We start from the raw sequence: 20397 nt of genomic DNA on the forward strand, positions 1-20397 counted from the left end.
TTAGTAAATTAGAGGTGTTTTATTAAGAAGGAGACTGACCAAGACCAAACCAGAGAGAAATCTCTAGGTAATGTCCCAGCTATTGTTAGCTGAACAATTATAGAGGGAAAAATCACAGTTATTATTTTGGGGATCAAATGAACTCATATCCTATCTGGGCATGGGCAAGCCTTGATTCTGTAACAGAACTTCAGCAGGGTCCTCAGCCACCCAAGCAAGCAGTGCACACAACAGCAGAGCTTAGCAGTTAGCCTGTTTAATCTTCACACTCACTATCTTGTAAGATTATCCTGGGGGCAATGAAAACTTTTTGAACAATTAGCAATTTTTTAAGGATAGCCCAGCTGCACCAGGAAATAGTCCATCTGGCCAGTTGACAGAGTACATTCAAAGTGGGAGCAACTTCCTCATAGGTTATACAAGATAAAAATGATTTTGTTTTTAATAAAATGTAGCACAGCGAACTTAACACATTAATCATAGTGATCACCATCTCTGTGGATTTTTCTATGAGTGGCTAGGGAGATAATCACGTGGTGAGTAACTGTCTTTCAAAGAGAAAGTTATGAATTAGACACCAGAATCCACATAAAAGACAGGCATAGTGGAGTGAATTTGTAATTCCAGCACTGAGAAAGGAGAGGGGCAGAACCCTGAAGCTCGCTTGTCAGCCACACTTCCCTAATTGGAGAAGTCCAGGCCAGTGAGTGTGTCTGTCTAAAAAATAAGGAGCATGATATCTGAGAGATGACAGCATCTACACACAGATGTCCACCTACACACAAACACAGAGAGAGAGAGAGAAAGAGAGAGAAGAGAAGAGAAGAGAAGAGAAGAGAAGAGAAGAGAAGAGAAGAGAAGAGAAGAGAAGAGAAGAGAAGAGAAGAGAAGAGAAGAGAAGAGAAGAGAAGAGAAGAGAAGAGAAGAGAAGAGAAGAGAAGAGAAGAGAAGAGAAGAGAAGAGAAAGTCAACAGAATACGCACAGAGCAGGGTTAGAAGGGTCTGCAATCACTGAACCATGGACACACTGGGTATAAAAGTCAGTACTACTCAGTAATAGATGACATGATCTGAAAAGATGTAGGAAGGCAAAATGATCAGTTAGGGGGGTGAGCCCTGAGACAGGACTAGGCTACCAAAGTACTGACTAGAGCTCTCAGGAAGCCCTGGAGTTGTCCACTTCAGCAGAGCTCCACCTCCCTCTCTGCAGAAGGATGTGAAACCTTTTCAGCTGACTGTGTAAACAAGACACAGAAGTCTGGGAATAGAAACTAAAACCTAACCTCACTGCAGTCCCTCCCTTTAAGGACAAGGCAGGTAAGATTCAGATCTAGGAACTGCAGAACAAAGAGCAAAGGCCGTGGGGACTAAGATCTGGAAGGAAATATGAAAACATCCGCCTTTTCTTCCCGTATATTCTTCTCTCCAGAGCACCAAGACACCAACACTCTGCATCCCATCTGTTTCCTGAACGCCCCAGCTTAGAGGATTCCAAAGAGAGCTACCCAGGTGACCTTGCTGACAGAAAAGAAAGAGGTGACATCACAGGAGGGCCACTGCCATCACTGCTCAGGAACAGGTACCTGAAGGGTTCTAAGTACAGCTTGACGAGAAATCGAGTGCTTACTTGTGATATCAAAGGTAGTCTCCTGGTAGCAGTGTAGAGGACCTTCGGTCATGGCTTATTTCACTCAGGGGTTGTTCACAGAAAGGCTCTTCTCTGTGTTCTGCACCACAGAGCACCCCCAACCCAACATCCAGGCAGCAACAAACTTCCCTATCACATGCACATCCTAAGCCTGTTGCTCTTCTGATGCCAGCTTGAGCTTGGAGAAAGAGGGCAGCTTGTGTGACCAGATTGCTCACAGTCAATACTGGAACCTCTTTGGTGTAGGGTTGTTGTTGTTGTGGTGGTGGTGGTGGTGGTGGTGGTGGTGGTGGTGGTGGTGGTGGTGGTGGTGGTGGTGGTGGTGGTGGCGTTTTTGTTGTTGTTATTTTGGTTTTGGTTTTGGTTTGGGGTGAGACTGGATCACACTGTGTGCCTCTGACTGACCTAGAACCTGTAGACCAGGCTGGCCTCAAACTCAAGGAGATCCAGCTACCTCTGCCTCTCTGCCTTCTAGAGCTGAGATTAAAGGCATGCTCCACCACACCCAGCTATACTGGAGCTATTTTTATTTACCCCCATGAGGATAAAATCCTATCCAGAAAACCCACTGCTATTTCCTCTTCTAGAAGGGAACTGTGAGAAGCCTCTCTCTTCAAACTTCTCAGTTCCCCTTTTCAATGTAACCAGCACTTGCAATACCTTGACTGTTTGGGGGAGGGGGTTTGAGGAGTCTTCATAAGCAGCAAATCATGGGGAAGTAGCCCATCCTTGGGGCTGGGATTCCCACTGAATCGTCTTTAGCTTTACATACTGGTTTTTGGTTGGCCACACCACAGCCAGTCCTGTGCCACAGCTCTCTGGCTGTCCTCTGGGTTTGAAGCTCTCAGTTCCCATTATTCTGAAGTCCATTTGTATAGTATCTAGCTTCCCCCAAAGCTATTTTTACTCCTCTCATGGCCCTCCTTCTGGTTTCCTGGCCTCTGCAAACACTTCCTACAACATAAATATACATACCTAAAAATGAGAAGCTGAAACCCACATGTGAGTGAAAACGTCAGGTTTGCCTTTCTGACATTGGGTGAACTCACTTATCATTTAGTAGTTCTGCTACTTTGTCTGGAAATTATGCACTTACATTTATATTTATGCATGAATCCAGTTCCATTGTGGCACATTTTCATTATCCACTTATCATCTAGGCTGGTTGCATTTCTCAGGTATTGTCACTAGAGCAGTAATGAACATGATGTTCCAATATCTTTGTGCTAGGATATAGAGTCCTTTTGGGCTATGCTCAGGAATGGTGTCCCTGACTCCATAATGGCTGTGCTTGTTTACAGCCCCACAGCAGCAAATAAGGACTCCCCTTCTACTACATCCACACAAGCATCTGTTGCCATTTTCTCTCTTGATGCAAACCTCTCTGACTCAGGTGAGATGAAATCCCAAAGTGGCTACAATTCACATCTTTTAATGGCTGAGGATACTGAACACATCAAAGATATATATATACATTTATTGGCCATTTGCATTTCTTCTTCTGGAACTCTGTTCAGTTACATGCCCATGGTTTGATTGGGCTGTTTGTTTTCTTATTGATCAGGGTTTTTGTTTTAAATTCTTTGCATATTTTGATCATTAATCTTCTGTTGAATGAATTGCTAACAAGGATCCCCTCCCATCTGGCAAGCTGTCTCTTTCCTTGTCTGTTTCCTTTACTGGACAGAAGCTTTTAATTTCCATGAACTGGTAGCAAGAATCTACATGCATTGAAGGAGATTTAACACAGTGACTAACGACCTATGATGTGGCCACTCTAACAGTAGATGTTCCCTGAAGAAAAGGCCAAGAACTCAATCCATGAGGCAGACTATCACAGCTGGTCTTCAGTGTACAATGGCAACCCTAAGAGGTGGGTTCTAATACCAGTGAAGGAATGGCTCAGCAGCAGAATGGGCGAACTTGTCAGAGCAAATGAGATCAGGCGGGCAAAGAAGAAAAGTCTCCTTCTTCCATGTCCTTTTACATGGGCTGCCACCAGAAGATGTAACCCAGATTTAGGGTAGATCTTCCAACCTCAAATGACACAGTGTAGAAAAATGTCTCACAAGTGTGCCCAGCTACTTGGGTTTCAGTTAATTATAGAGGAAGTCAAGTTGACCACCAAGATGAGACATCACTTGGGGTTTGTTAAAAGACAAATCTACAACACTTACTCATGTTGGGGTCCAGGAGTTGCCCTACAAACCCCACCATACACCAGTCTCAGTCAGCCACGGATAGTTTATGGAGCATTTGCCCCAGGACTGACCAATCAGTGCCACAGAGCAGACTTGGGAGCTGATTAACTCTGAGCCAGATTCATACAGAGCTTTGAACCCTGAAATCCACAAATCTCTGTGCCAAGTTATTCCACTAATTTGTATTTAGGTTTAAGAGACTTCCTGGCATGCTTCTCTTGTCCTCATTGGTTGGGTGACTCAACTGTGGCAGAGTGACTTGACTTGCCTAGTATTCATGTCCCAACTTGCCAACCAGGGTGTCAGTTACCCACACACATGGCAGAAAGTAGGATGTCAATTCCCAGGGAGGTCTCAACTCCAAGCATATTGTGGCTAACTATATAAAGCAGGTCCAGTTGACCTCTGCTATGATTGGTTTCCAAGAACAATAAAGCATAGAACATAACAGACTTTGGTTTAACAGTTAACTCAGTCATGACAAAGTTCCCAGTCAGTAACAGCACATGAGACCGTTTCCTTTAACAGTTATGACAGCATATGAGAAAGTTTGCTCATTGCTACCAAAGAAGAGCATCCAGCTAAAAAGCCTATAACCTACAAAAGTAATCTGCCTGCAAGATATACTGGCACAAAAGTTATAGGAGTAAACAATCACATGTTAAAATTGGATTTAAGGCCCATGCCATGAGAAAGAAACAGTGTCTGACACCGCTACGAGGCCAAAACCCTGCGGCTAGGCAGGTGGACCTAAGGGAAAACTTACTACATTATTTTGATAAAGGAACATAGCGATAAAGTGACTCCTAAAGACATTGAAATACCCACAGATCAATTATACCCATAGATCAGTGCTTCATTCAGCTTTCATCAGAGAAGTTTCTTTTTGCAGTAGATGGCAATTAACAGAGACCTACAAATGGACAGTTGAGAGACTCTGACCACCTTCTGACTTGTTTTCTTTTGAGTTAACATTGGTGGATCTTATCCTAATTCTATTTCTTGGTTTTTGGAGGGGACCCCAAACAGTTCATCATAACAGCTGTATTAATTTATATTCCTACCAATAATAGCTCCTATTTCGAGAGAGAGAGAGAGAGGGAGAGGGAGAGGGAGAGGGAGAGAGAAAGAGAGAGGGAAAGAGAGAGGGAGAGAGGGAGAGGGAGAGGGAGAGAGGGAGAGGGAGAGAGGGAGAGGGAGAGGGAGAGGGAGAGGGAGAGGGAGAGGGAGAGGGAGAGGGAGAGGGAGAGGGAGAGGGAGAGGGAGAGAGGGAGAGGGAGAGGGAGAGGGAGAGGGAGAGGGAGAGGGAGAGGGAGAGGGAGAGGGAGAGGGAGAGGGAGAGGGAGAGGGAGAGGGAGAGGGAGAGGGAGAGGGAGAGGGAGAGGGAGAGGGAGAGGGAGAGGGAGAGGGAGAGGGAGAGGGAGAGGGAGAGGGAGAGGGAGAGGGAGAGGGAGAGGGAGAGGGAGAGGGAGAGGGAGAGGGAGAGGGAGAGGGAGAGGGAGAGGGAGAGGGAGAGGGAGAGGGAGAGGGAGAGGGAGAGGGAGAGGGAGAGGGAGAGATTGCTCATAAGAGCATAAAATGAACGGCTAACCAGGCAATCGTTACCCAGGCCATAACAACTTAGTTTTTCTACTACCTAGTCTTCCAGCAACTGTACCATTAGAGAAATGACATCAAAAGATTTTGGAGGGTGTGTGTTTTCTTTTGATTTTTCAAGACAAGGTTCTTTGTATAACAGGCCTGGATATTCTTGAACTCACTTTGTAGACCAGGTTGACCTTGAACTCATCTGCATGCTTCTGCCTCTGAAGGCCATGTTTTTGGAGCAAACACACATACATTTTGTAGGGTTAGCTTCAGCCTGTTAAAGATAACATGTGCTACATCTTTTTTCTGAGATTTGGATTCTTTTGTCTGAACAAATTCCAGTTACATTAATTTATTTTTCTGAAAATGTCAGGGTTTCATTTTTCTTCACAACTGTATAGAACTTATTGTGTATATGTATGATTAGGTCTTTGTCCATTCATCTGTATATAAATATCTACACTGAATTAATTTCATAGAGACCATCAACAGAGCAGCTCTAACCACGGATGAGCTTGCACCTGTGTGGTCTGTTGACTAACAGTCCTTCAGGTTGAAGTGAGAAGTGAACCTCGGACAGTGATCCATTTCTGAAAGAAATGCACCAACTTCTAACAGTGAAAATGGGTCCTCTTTTCTACATTTATTGGTGGTGGTGGTTTCTTGGTGGTACCATTATGATTTAATTGGCCTTTCTCAGATAGTTCACGATATCAAGTAAATATTCAAGTATGTTTTAGCCATTTCATTTATTCTCTTTATGACTGTCTCTACAGCTCATTAGCCCATGAATAGACTGAATGATTTGGGATTTTATTGTTTCAGCTATTTTTACATTGTCAAAACACTACACCCCTCTCCCAGTTCTCAAATCAACTTCTGTTGTCTCTTCTGCATCACAGTAAGCATTGGAAGCTGTAGTTTAGGTATCACATTTATGGCTGAGCATTCAAAAGTCACTTATGCTCAATTCTCTGACCATTTTGAGTTAATCTAAAATGACTCTTACTCACTATACAGAACAGCTTCCAGGGCCAAAGTTAACAGTATACCAATAAGTAGATACAAATATAAAAATTTAAATGGCAAATTGAAGGACATATCGTGCACATTTCACAAAATAACAGTAGCAGCTTCCCCAGCAGAGCCTATGACCTCCACAACCACAAGGATTTTAATTGCCAGAGCAAAAGGTTTTCAGCACCACAGAGTGAAAGAACTTTTGTAGATATCAAAGACATAAGAAACCAAAGAAGGGTAGATCAAGAGTCTCCTGCATCCTTAGGATGACTTCTGACCATGAGCTGAGCTCTCCTATTGAATTTGCTACCATTTATGTCTATTATTGAAGTAAACCTGAAAACCTGAACATTACTGTGCATGTCATAATGTGACCTTACCTGTAAAGGCTGACAAAACTATGAACTTGGGTAATTTCTTTTTTTTATTAGATATTTTCTTCATTTACATTTCAAATGCTATCCCTTTCCTAGTTTCCTCTTTGAAAGTCCCCTAAACCCTCCCCCTGCCCTGCTCCCCAACCCACCCACTCCCACTTCCTGGCCCTGGCATTCCCCTGTACTGGGGCATATAATCTTAGCAAGACCAAGGGCCACTCCTCCCATTGATGTCCAACTCGGCTATCCTTGGCTACATATGCAACTAGAGAAACAAACTCTGGGGGTTACTGGTTAGTTCATATTGTTGTTCCTCCTATAGGGTTGCAGACCCCTTTAGCTTCTTGGGTACTTTCTCTAGCTCCTTAATTGGGGGCCCTGTGCTCCATCCAATAGATGACTGTGAGCATCCACTTTTATATTTGCCAGGCACTGGCATAGTCTCACAAGAGCTATATGAGGGTCCTGTCAGCAAAATCTTGCTGGCATATGCAATAGTGTCTGCATTTGGTGGTTGTTTATGGGATGGATCCCTGGGTGGGGTGGTCTCTGGATGGTTCTTCCTTCTGTCTCAGCTCCAAACTTTGTCTCTGTAACTCCTTCCATGGGTATTTTGTTCCTCATTATAAGAAGGAACAAAGTATCCACCCATTGGTCTTCCCTCTTCTTGATTTTCTTGTGTTTTGCAAATTGTATCTTGGGTATTCTAAGTTTCTAGGCTAATATCCACTTATCAGTGAGTGCATATCATGTGTATTCTTTTGTGATTGGGTTACTTCACTCAGGATGATATCCTCCAGATCCATCCACTTGCCTAAGAATTTCATGAATTCATTGTTTTTAATAGCTGTGTAGTACTCCATTGTGTAAATGTACATTTTCTGTATCCATTCCTCTGTTGAGGGACATCTGGGTTCTTTCCAGCTCCTGGCTATTATAAATAAGGTTGCTATGGACATAGTAGAGCATGTGTCCTTATTACATGTTGGAACATCATGCCAGGAGAGGTATTGCTGGATCTTCCGGTAGTACTATATGAACTTAGGTAACTTCTTTTCTCCCCAGGCTGAGCTCAAGCTTCTGATCCATAGAGCCACCTCCTTAGTGCTGTGATTACAGGCTTGATTTTGGTCTTGAAGAATGAAAAACAATGTAAAGAAGAAAACAGTCAAAGGAGTGTGAGTCAAACCAAAATTTAAACCTAAAGCCAGGAGTAAGTGCTGTTCAGCCCTGCACATTTGATTGAAGGGGAGAAAGTCCCTGTTTATAATGAAGAGGCAGATGCTGGGCCCTGCTCTTCCAATGGTTGTTTTTGCTGAACTAATTTGTTGACTTTCCTGGTTTTTCCTCCCTTTAGTATCATCAACATTTACCAGGAATGGGTCAGACTTCCTCTTCTACACTCCCTCCAAAGGACGATCATGATTTCATCGCCAGCTTTGACAGAAATCTTCAGAATTTCAAGATGAAAACCAAAATCCTGTCTCAGGAATTAATCGCCTTCATTGAATCATCCCTAGAGAATGGAAACCTTCGGGAAACAGTTTCTGCAGTCAGCAGTGCTCTGGGTGACATAGAGAAAGCCCCACTGAACATTGCAGTGATGGGGGAGACTGGGGCTGGAAAGTCCAGTCTCATCAATGCTCTGCAGGGAGTGAGGGATGATGAAGAAGGTGCAGCTGCTCCCACAGGGATTATATATACAACCACTGAGAGAATGCCATACACTTACACAAAGTTTCCGAGTGTGACACTGTGGGACCTGCCTGGCATTGGATCTACTGCCTTCCAACCGCATGATTATCTGAAGAAAATCGAGTTTGAGGAGTATGACTTCTTCATTATTGTCTCTTCTGGACGCTTTAAACATAATGACGCAGAACTTGCCAAAGCCATTGTGCAAATGAATAGGAGTTTCTATTTTGTTCGAACCCACACAGATCTTGATTTAATGATTGTAAAACTGAGTGATCCTAGGAAATTCAATAAAGAGAACATCTTAGAGCAGATTCGAAATTCTATTTCAAATATACTTAAGGAGGTTACTCACCAAGAACCTCCAGTCTTCTTAGTCTCTAACTTTGATGTATCTGACTTTGACTTCCCAAAGCTGGAATCCACCCTTCTGAGCCAGCTCCCAGCCTACAAACGCCACATGTTCATGCTCACTTTGCCTGTTGTTACAGATTCCACCATAGACAGGAAGAGGGATATGCTGAAACAAAAGGTCTGGAAGGAATCCACAACTCCAAGAGCATGGGCTACCATACCATCCCGGGGACTGACCCAAAAGGACATGGAGATGTTGCAACAGACTTTGAATGACTATAGATCTTCCTTTGGCCTGGATGAGGCATCACTGGAAAACATCGCTGAGGATTTGAACGTGACACTGGAGGATCTCAAGGCAAACATTAAGTCTCCACATTTGCTCTCAGATGAGCCAGATACATCCTTAACAGAGAAACTATTGAAATACATTGGAAATCCTTACTTTTCAAAGGTTTTCCACTTGCAAAATTATTTCATTGACACGGTTGCGAGTGATGTTAAAATTATCCTCAGTAAAGAAGAGCTTTTCACAGAGCAGGTGAGCTCGTTCAACTCTAACGCCTCTCTATATCAGGAGGAGTCCATGGGGAAAGTGTTTCCAGTTGGTCCAGGAAGCACCTTTCTATTTCACTTCGTTGAGATGTTTCAAAGTGACTCTGACGAACTTTGTCATGTCCATGTTCTGCTCCTGTTGACATCCTGGGGTCTCTCTGGTGAGACAGTTACATGATGCGCTCCTAAGGCTTTTCGTTGTAAATCATCTCATTTCTCTGGTGTTTATTTGCTTTGTATTTAAGAAGTGTCTCAGTGAGATGGCAAGCTACTTGTCAGTTCCCTTTTGATTCCTATGCTTTGAGAACCCCGGGTGGGCCAATCTGATGAAGTTTTTCATACCTGTTTCCCTTTAAGAGTTTCAAGGTTTTTATCTTACAGCAAGCTCTTTGTGACACATAGGGTTGGTTAGTGTGAAGGGTGAGTGTCAAGGTTTAACCTTTCCTGATGTCCAGTTCACCCAGTTCCATTCTTCAAACCATCTGCCCTTTGTGCAGTGTGAGTATTTGGAAGCCTTGCTGAGATACTGGCTGACTGTAGATGCATTCTGTTGCCTGCATGGTTATGGATATATTTCTGGGTTCACTCTTCCTGTCAGTTTGTTGGTCTATGAGCCTGTCTTCATGCAGCTATTGGGCTATTTTTGTCACTGTGGCTCTGTGCTAGGCCTTGAAATCAGGTATTACAGTGACTCCTAGCTCCGTTGGTTTTAATCTATATTGTTTTGGCTATTTGCAGTCTTCTGTGTTCCCATGTGAGTTTTGTGATTCCACAGTCCAGTTCTATTCTAAATGGCATTGATGTTTTAGTTGAGATTGCATTGAGTCTGTAGATCACTTTCTGAAGTATGGACACTTTGACAATCAATGTTAAGGTTTATAAACTGTAAAAATGAGAATCTTAGCATCTCTTGTTGCCTTCTTTGAGATCTTTTTCATCTCTGCTTTGGAGCATCTCACTTCCTTGGTTTCTTAATGAAACTTGATTGCTTCTTCCTTGCTTGTGCTCTACCTTCCTTTCTTCCTACCTTCTTACTCTGCCTTCTTATCTGGTATATGTGTGTTGTGTCTATTGTAAATGATCTTTCAAGATTTCTTTCAAAGTTTTACATTTCTGAGTTTCTTGGGCAAATCTTATATATTCGGTTTTTTTTTTTTTTTGCATTTATCAGTATTTTCTTGGATCTCATTGAGGTTTTTTCTATTTCATTACATTTTAGGTACACATATGACATGTATGCCATTATACATTGTCATTCATTCTTATCTATTCTCATTCATTTGACTACTGCCCTCTGCCTTGTACCCCCCTTATCTACCTAGTGCCCTTTTACCCTCAAAAGTCCCTTCTTCATGTTCTTGTCATACATACTCTGTTGCATATCAGATACATTTTCTCCTTCAACATTTCTCACCTCTCATGTGATTGAGATTTTTTTCATTATTTATGAAGTACCAACAGGAATTTAATCTACTTCAGTTTCTTTTGAATCTTTTTAAAATATTCATTTATACTTTTATTTTAAAGTATGTGAGTCTTCACTTACACTCAAAACCGAGAATCAGATCACATTACATATGGTTGTGAGCCACCATGAGGTTGCTGGGAATTGAACTCAGGACCTCTGAAAGAGCAGCTAGTCTTCTCAACTGCTGAGCCACCTTTCCAGCCCTCCTCAGAATCTTTTATTACAGGGTAATGATCCTTTATGTTCATCGTTGCCTTGGCTATTTTGAATAGTTACAATGTTCTATGTAGCAATTTGTGTTTCTCAATGGAAATATCTACCACTAATATGGGATGTCCTTATATAGAAAATTCTCCAGAAAAATGTGTCTTAGGGGGTTGGGTTGTTATGTGATATTAGGTTTATTCCCCGCTGGCCATCACAGTGTAGATGCCATATCACTATTCTGCTGGCATCTAGTGAGGTTTTTTTTTGTTTTTTTTTTGTTTTGTTTTGTTTTGTTTTGTTTTGTTTTTTTGCTGCAACTTGCAAGAGGATTTTTATTCAAGAGTGCTCTGGGCCCATGGTCATACACCACGCAAAGGTAGAGGACTGTGGCACCCCGAGTAGCTGTATAAGGGGGTATTTAAAGGAAGAAACCACAACTCAAGGAAGTGGGGAGGACGTTGTTGGAAAAATACCAAAGATACCAGTTAAGAGTCACAAGGAAGTGCAAAGTCACAAGAGTCACAGAGAATACCTGGTAATTGTTCTGGTTAACTCTCAGTTTCTAAGAGCCCCTAACAATAGAACATTTGCATGGCAGTTTCCTGCGTTGGTCAGGTTGACTTTCTTTGAATGAACACTCTTTGAACCCAGGAAGCAGGTAGGTGGAGGAAGGAATGTCGCTATCAAGGTATGATTAGCATACCTTGGAGCAATGAGTCACAAAGGTCACATTCCCAAGCCTCGTCCTAAAGGCCTAGAATTTTGTTACTTCTTCATTCCCCCCTTCTTCTTGTTAATAGTTCTAATCTAGTGAGTTTTGGCTCTGTCTATTCCATATCAGGATTGTTGAGAACCATTGTTTCATAAGGTCACACAAGACTGAGACTCTCATACACTGCAAGCAATTATGACATAAATAGTAGGATATAAACGATGCACTGTACATGAATTTGAATTCTATGGCCACAATCACCAGGTGTTCCTAAATATTGCTTCTACTTGTAAATCAGTTGTGAGCAACGACTCAGCACCAGAGAGGCAGAGATGGGGAGACCTCTGGAACTCAGACTGTACACATGAGCACCTGCACACATGCATGCAGCTCCACATGCAAATTTTCAAATAATTACCCTGGAAGTTGTGACATTTTAATATATTATTCCTAGTGACAGTAGGCTCTACACTTATGCCCTCCTTTCCCTTAGTTTTATTGGTGACATAGCCTCCAACAAGATGATTGGCTGACTCAAGAATAGAATTCTGTGTACCTGCAGTTCTGTATTGAAATCTTCATACCCCAGAATATTAGAGCAAACTGAAGGCCATCTCTCCTGACTGCCTGCATTTTCCTTCTGTTCCAACTCTAATTCCAAAGTCTTGTGTGTGCTTCTAACATCAAAACAAAAGAATATGGCTGTAGATTTATATCCTTCATCCAAAAGTTCTAGTGTTTTTAGTATCAATACTGATAAACTTTTTGTTAGCATTCTGTCTAAGCTTTGGAACACAGTTACCTGACACTATAAAAGGGGCTGTTTGCCCCCTTTGCTCTCTTGCTTCCTGTTTGGTTTTTTTTTTTTGTTTTTGTTTTTGTTTTGGTTTTGGTTTGGTTTGGATTTTTGGTTTTTCGAGACAGGGTTTCTCTGTATAGCCCTGGCTGTCCTGGAACTCACTTTGTAGACCAGGCTGGCCTCGAACTCAGAAATCCGCCTGCCTCTGCCTCCCAAGTGCTGGGATTAAAGGCGTGTGCCACCACACCTGGCTCTCTTGCTTTCTGTTGCTCTTGCTCTTCCCTTCCCCCATCTCTCCCCAGCACTCTCTCCATGTGCTCATGGCTGGCCTCTTCACCTCTACTCCTCTGCTTCTCTTCTTCTTCTTCTTCTTCTTCTTCTTCTTCTTCTTCTTCTTCTTCTTCTTCTTCTTCTTCTTCTTCTTCTTCTTCTTCTTCTTCTCCTCCTCCTTCTTCTCCTTCTTCTCCTTCTTCTCCTTCTTCTTCTCCTTCTTCCTCTCTCTCTCTCTCTCTCTCTCTCTCTCTCTCTCTCTCTCTCTCTCTCTCTCTCTCTCTCTCTCTCTCTCTCTCTCCCTTTCTCTGCTTCTATTGCGCTCTTAACTCCCCTCCCCATGCCCTTAATAAACTCTCTTCTATACTATACCATCCAACAGTGGAAAGTAATGCCTCAGCTTGGGCCCGAGGAGGCACCCTCTTCCCCTACACCTCACCACACCTCCATAGAACATAACACCCTTCTCTTCATCTTTAAAAAAAAAATCACTTTTTATCTACAGTCATAGCTAACAAGAAGTCTGGTTTTCCACAGTTCATGAAATATAAATAGTTTTAGTGTTTTGCAAATTATAATAAACTAGGAATGTGTTCCAAAAACTGGATGTATTCTATAAAGCCAAAAATTTGAAATAAATGACCTTTAAGGAAAACATATGTGGATTCCTGATGGAAATATATCTGACCTTTATCCTGCCTCTTCTGCCATAAGAAATGACTCTTTCCCAGAGAAGGCGTTTGATGGGAATATATATATTGAGGTTTCTTAATTTAAAAAAAAAAAAGAAAGAGTATCCTCATTTTTAGTGTCTAATCTCTCTCTCTCTCTCTCTCTCTCTCTCTCTCTCTCTCTCTCTCCTATCTTCCTTCCTCCCTCCCTTCCTCCCTTCCTTTCTTCTATACCCAGTTAGGGAATTTTTGCTTTTGTGGGTTATTTCACTGAGGTTTGGGGACAGAACACTAAAAAACAGGAACACACAGGGAATTTCTTAGGAATTTGCTTTTAATTGAGGTGGTCCCCTACCTCTTCTTTTGAAAAATAAGGGATAACATGGAGACACATCTCCTCTTAAATGAATCTTTTTAACATCTATCTGTGAAGTTTCTAACAAGCACACATTGCATGTTATGAATATGGCCCTTAGTTCCTCTGTCCTTTGGACAGGTTCACTTCCACTTGCATGCCATATCTACAATATAACTTATGTATCTGTACAAAAGCTCAGCTCCAGGAATGAGAAAATGGATTTGTCTTTCTAAGGCTGCCTTTATTGTCTTAATATGACTACCTACAGTTACATCCAATTTCCTACAAAGGACATAATTTCAATGTACTTTATGACTAAAAAGAAGTCTATTACACATATATAGTAATACATCAAACCCTTTGTTGGGCATGTCAAGAATCTTTTCCACCCCACCTCATGTCCCTTCTTCCTTATTCACAGACTACATAAGAGAAACTAGAATGACTGTGCTGAAGGACCAGAGATCATGAATCCTAGGAAGCAATGTCCTAAGCACTCAAAGACGGCAGGGACGCTTTTCATGAGATATGTTGCTTGAGGTTTTTTTTTATATCTTGAAGATTTTACAACCTATGGGTATTAATTGTAATAGGAGTAAACAGTGAACAAAGACAAGTTAAAGTAAGAAGTAAACACTGCTGTAGAAAACCACATGGAATAAGTTGATCTTGAATGGAAAAACAAAGAAGAAAGAAAACCACAGAAGGTAAGGGCTGAATGAGGGCACATGATATGCAGAGCATAGCTAGAGCCATCAGCCAGGAGCAGAAAGGAAGGTTTTCTGCTAGTAATGGTATCAGCAGCTGAGCTCCCTCTTTATCATAAGGACAAATTCCTAGGTCTTGCCCTGTGCACGAATAATTACAGTGTATCTCTTTTCTTCTCTATTCAGCATCCTCCACTGCACACAACTACATGCCAGCCTTCCTCTAGCAGACCCTCTCCTTTAATGGTTCAACTTTTGGTGATCGGCTTTGAAAATTTTTTTAAGAATTTCAAGAAGGAAAGCAAAATCATCTCTGAGGAAACCATCAGCTTGATTGAATCCCATCTGGAGGATAAGAACCTTCAGGGGGCATTGTCTGCAATTAGTCATGCTCTGGGAAACATTGACAAAGCCCCACTGAACATTGCTGTGACTGGAGAAACAGGGACAGGGAAATCCAGTTTTATCAATGCCTTGAGGGGAGTAAGGGGTGAAGAAGAAGGTGCAGCGCCCATTGGGGTGGTAGAGACAACCATGAAGAGAACTCCATACCCACACCAAAAGCTTCCCAATGTGACAATATGGGACCTACCTGGCATTGGGTCTACTACCTACCCACCACAAAACTATCTGACAGAAATGAAGTTTGGTGAGTATGACTTCTTCATTATCATCTCGTCTACACGCTTCAAAGAAATTGATGCACATCTGGCCAAAGCCATTGCAAAGATGAACACAAAGTTCTACTTTGTCCGAACCAAGATAGATCAAGATGTCAGTAATGAACAGAAAAGTAAACCTAGTTCTTTCAATAGAGACAGTGTGCTAAAGAAAATTAGAGATGACTGTTCAGGTCATCTTCAGAAGGCTCTCTCCAGTCAGCCTCCAGTCTTCCTAGTCTCTAACTTTGATGTGTCTGACTTTGACTTCCCAAAACTGGAGATCACCCTACTGAGGGAACTCCCAGCCCACAAGCGCCACCTCTTCATGATGTCCTTGCACAGTGTTACTGAGACTGCCATTGCCCGGAAGAGGGATTTCCTCAGACAGAAGATCTGGCTGGAGGCCCTGAAGGCTGGGGTATGGACCACCTTTCCACTTGGGGGCTTAGTCAGAGATAAAATGCAGAAGTTGGAAGAGACCTTGAATCTCTACAGGTCTTATTTTGGGCTGGATGAAGCCTCACTGGAAAACATTGCCAAGGATTTCAATGTGTCTGTGAATGAAATTAAGGCACACCTTAGGTCTCTCCAGTTGTTAACAAAGAACAATGACATGTCCTTCAAAGAAAAACTGCTGAAATATATTGAATATATTTCCTGTGTTACTGGGGGACCACTTGCCTCAGGCCTTTACTTTAGAAAGACTTACTACTGGAAAAGTCTCTTCATTGATACTGTGGCAAGTGATGCCAAGTCTCTTCTTAATAAGGAAGAGTTTTTGTCAGAGAAGCCAGGATCGTGCCTGTCTGACCTCCCTGAATACTGGGAAACAGGAATGGAGCTGTGAGGTACTAACCTTTGGACTTGCTTCAGACATGGACTTAAAGCCTCCTTTTAAGCAGCAAAAAATTTCTGGAAAAGACCAGAGGATTCATCTCTTTTAGAGAGAGAATAGCACTGTGGCAAGTAGAAGAAGCGTTTCCCATGGTATAAGAACTGTCTTCCATTTAAGTATCATGAATGAGAATATATGGTTGTATATATATATACTAAATTAACCTGTTTATGCTATTCTATGTCTGAGATGTGGCTGGTTGCCTCTTCTCACAACTTCCTCCACAACATGGTGGTGAATCTCTTCAGCCTCACTCTTTCCCAGAGTTCCTTTTTCTCTGCCAGTTTTCCTATCCATTTTCTCCTGCCTTTCCGTGGGTATTTGGCTCCTTGTTGACAGGTGTTGCTTTGACACCATGTACAGGTGTGGGTCATTGGGCTATACACAGACAGTCTGGTCTCCAGTGGAGCTGAGGTCTGAACCCCAGAGTGGTAATAATTCACCTACATGGCAAGGTAGGCATTCCCTCATGTCTCCTGGAACTCTCGCTCCTGTCGAAGTTACCGCCCCCACAGCCTCCACAAGAGAAGCACAGTCAGTAGTCACATAGACAATGTCCCAAGCTTCTGACCTTCAGGCTAAACTCCTCCCAGTTACCCAGCAACACCATAGATAACAGCCCACCATAAGATGCACTGCTTGGCCCCACCTCATTCTCTTACTCTCCTCTAGCTCTCCTCATTCTCTCTCCTCTCACTTTCTTACTCTTTCCCCTTACTCTCTTACTCTCTCTTTCTTACTTTCTAGCCTTTCCTCTTTCTCTCTCTTTCCCCCTTCCCTCCTCTTGGCCATGGCTGGTCTCTCTCTCTCTCTCTTTTACCTTCTCTCTTTCCCCCTGCCTTTCTACAATAAAGCTCTAAAACCATAGACTGTCTCTGTTCGTCAAGGCCCCCTGCGCTTGGATGATGGGATAGGTTTTCCTCTAGTGAGCCATTTCTAATCTCCCATCGGAAGGCCTTCCTGTCCTCCAGTCAAGGCCCAGACTAAGGACTCTTGCCTGCGTAGGAATCTCTCTCCCTCAGCCCTCTCTCCCATAACCCCCGGGCAAAGGGTGTCGCCCCGGGGCCCCTGATTTCAGGGGCTGCCCCTTGTCCATCCCCCCATGGAGTGGGGTCAGTGGCTTAGATGCCCACCCAGGGCCAAGTGGAAAGCATCCAGCAGCCCTCCCATGTCCACCTGCCCAGAGCATAGGAGGAACTCTGGCTGGACATGGGCTCTTTCCCTCCCCCCTCTTTCCCCTATGCTCCCCTTGTTTCCCACACACAAGAGCTAATTGACACAATCCTGTCTTGAATTTCTTTTGGGGTTTAGGAAGTACAGGGGGGCTAGTTCTCAGCACACATCTCCACATGAGGTGTTATGGCCTTAGACATGGTAGGCACACAGCAGATGGGATGATAACCATTGTCCATGCTCCCTCCAAGAAGAGCTGAGGAATGCATGGATAAGTAAACACACCTGGAGATCTGTGCAGACACAGACATTGTATTCCACAACCTTCACCAGTCAACAGGATGAGTTTGAAATTTGGGCTGTGGGCAACACAGGCTCTAATTGAATTGTCATTTCTTCTTGTAAGTTAAACGCTCAACATCATCTCATTGGCCCACTCAGTTCTGAGACTTGGCAAACACAGTATCTACAGGGCAGCCTTGCAGCCTAGAAATCTTTGGAAGAGTTAATATTACAGCTTTGTCCAAACAGCAAGAATTCTCTTTCCTCTCTTTCCTAGGATTTATCAAGGGTTTTGTTTTTTTTTTTTTTTTTTTTTTTTATCTCTGAAGTCTTCAACTGGTTAGACAGTGACATTTACAGTAGAGGAGGTCATCTGACATATTAAAATCCTCCTGAGTTAAAATTTAGTCTCATCTGAAAATTATTTTAACAGGCTGGAGAGATGGCTTGACAATTAAGAGCAGTAGCTGTTTTTTCAGAAAATCTGAGTTCAATTCCCAGTACTGACATGGCAGCTCACAACTGTCTGTAGTGCCAATTTCAGTGGTCTTCAAACCTCACAGAGACTTACATGCAGGCAAAACACCATTGCCCATAAAATAAAAAGAAATAAATTGTTTTAAACTAAACTATAAAAAATTACTTTCATAATAACATCTCCACTGGTACTTGGTAATTACTTAGACAAGACACTTCGTAAAATTAATTTTTTCAAGCCCCATTATTATCCTTACCCACTTTATACCTATATATATATGTGTGTGTGTGTGTGTGTGTGTGTGTGTGTGTGTGTATGTATATATACAGCAAATACATACATATAGTTACATACTTATAGCATCCATTGTACTTCTGTGAGATACCACCTGACAACTTTACTCAAATGAATAACAAATAATTTTCTTTTTTAAGATTTATTTATTTATTATATGTAGGTACACTGTAGCTGTCTTCAGACACTCCAGAAGAGGGTGCCAGATCTCATTACGGATGGTTGTGAGCCACCATGTGGTTGCTGGGATTTGAACTCTGGACCTTCAGAAGAGCAGTCGGGTGCTCTTACCCACTGAGCCATCTCACCAGCCCCAACAAATAATTTTCAACTCTCAAGAGATGATTTAGCAGTAAGAGCACTGGCTGCTCTTCCAGAAGACCTGGATTCAATTCCCAGCATCCACATTACAACTCATAACTGCCTGTAACTCCAGTTCCAAAGGAGCCAACACTGTTTCGCAGATGTACATGCAGGCAAAATACCAATGCACATTAAATAAAAGTAAAATATCTTTATAAGAATCTGTGGAGTCATTCTTCCATATTCTTTTTAAGTTTTATTTTTTTAAAGATTTATTTATTTGTTTTATGTAAGTACAGACACACCACAAGTGGGTATTGGATTCCTCTACAGATGGTTTTGAGCCACCACACGGTTGCTGCGGATTGAACTTGGAACCTCTGAAAGAGTACCCAGTGCTCTTAACCTCTGAGCCTTCTCTCCAGCCCGACTTCCATATTCTTAAGCATATCAGGATTACTGTGATTAACAGACAATAATTGCTCAGGTTAATGGGTACATGTATACAGTGGATGCTGACCAATTCAGGGTATGATTACCATTTCCTATCATTTCCCAGTCATTGGCAAATCTGAGAATCTCTGTTCTGCTATATTCATAAAGAGCATAATAGGTCCCTTTAAACATGAATCTCTGTGCTGTGCTGCGGCACAGTAGAACCTGCTCCTTCTGTGACCTCTTATCCAAGCTCTCTCTGCCTCTCTATTCCCCCTTCCAGCTTCTAGGAATCACAAGAATCAACCACTAAAAGTGAGTGGTATTAATAAATAATCTCTTCTCTTCTAACTCATTATATTTAATGATGTTATTTAAAGAGCAGTCTACTCCTGGTGACCATTTACCTACAGCTCCCCATCTCAGCCCAGACTTTAATCTATTTCTGTGTATTCAAAACTCATAGTCACAGTGGAAAGCTGTTACTAACATGCATGCATCAGGGGAGGCTGTCAGCAAAGAAGTCTGTCTCTGAGGATAGGATGTGTTTTGTCCTACCCATGGGAAATGTTTCAACACATTGGAGATATATGTGTGGTGATTTATACTGATTTTCAACTTGACAGGACTTAGAGACACCTTGAAAACAAATCTCTGGGCACATCTATGAGGAATTATCTTGATTAAGTTAATTAAGATGGGGAGACCCACCATAAATGTGGGTGGCACCATCCCCTAGGTTGGAGCCCTGGACTGTATCAAATAGGGAAAACAAGCTGAGCACCAGCGGTCATCTCTCTCCTCTCCCTGACTGCAGATTCGATGTGACTAGCTGCCTTCCCTGACGCAATGTACTGCAGTCTTGAACCATGAGCCAAAATAAACTCCTCTGTTAAATTGTTTTGCCAGAGAATTTTATCACAGCAGCAGGAAAAGTATCTAATACAAGTACCAGCTCAGGGGGATGGTGGTGGCTCACGCCTTTAATCCCAGCACTCAGGAGGCAGAGGCAGGCGGATCTCTGAGTTCTTCGTAGCTAGCCTGGTCTACAGATTGAGTTTCATGACAACCAGGACTACACAGAAAAAAAAAAAAGTGTCTCTAAAAACCAAGAGGGTAGCGACCAGGGGATTAACTGCCTACTGATCATTCAATGAGCTTCTACCAATTCAGTGTATGGTGCATTGCAAACTTCCAGACTATTTATGCTGTTTGAACATCTGAGTCCTTACAGATAGTATACAGG

At 42.5% G+C, this 20397-nt stretch overlaps 1 protein-coding gene across 2 annotated transcripts; it reads left to right on the forward strand.

Annotated features, from left to right (window-relative positions):
* The first annotated feature begins 1230 nt into the window (after positions 1 to 1230).
* LOC110305691 (uncharacterized) lies at positions 1231 to 19196 on the forward strand. 2 transcript variants are annotated; one of them, XM_085830081.1, is made up of 4 exons: positions 1231 to 1317; positions 1430 to 1579; positions 8191 to 9423; positions 14816 to 19196. In XM_085830081.1, exons 3-4 carry the CDS (start codon positions 8212 to 8214, stop codon positions 16136 to 16138), a joined length of 2535 nt encoding a protein of 844 aa, XP_085686207.1. In that variant the 5' UTR covers positions 1231 to 1317; positions 1430 to 1579; positions 8191 to 8211; the 3' UTR covers positions 16139 to 19196. The 2 variants fall into 2 exon arrangements, with proteins under 2 accessions (XP_085686207.1, XP_085686208.1); XM_085830082.1 differs by lacking the exons at positions 1231 to 1317; positions 1430 to 1579 and adding an exon at positions 7913 to 8011.
* The last annotated feature ends 1201 nt before the right edge of the window (positions 19197 to 20397 follow it).

Source organism: Mus caroli, unplaced genomic scaffold (genome assembly GCF_978045245.1).
Source record: "Mus caroli unplaced genomic scaffold, Mus_caroli_1 scaffold_13, whole genome shotgun sequence".
Classification (NCBI taxonomy): Eukaryota; Metazoa; Chordata; class Mammalia; order Rodentia; family Muridae; genus Mus; species Mus caroli.

Excerpts from the sequence above, each read along its gene's own strand:
- LOC110305691 (XM_085830081.1), top strand. The coding sequence starts at position 8,212 with ATGGGTCAGACTTCCTCTTCTACACTCCCTCCAAAGGACGATCATGAT. Across the intron at positions 9,424-14,815 it reads AAGAGCTTTTCACAGAGCAG|CATCCTCCACTGCACACAAC; the intron begins GTGAGCTCGTTC and ends TTCTCTATTCAG.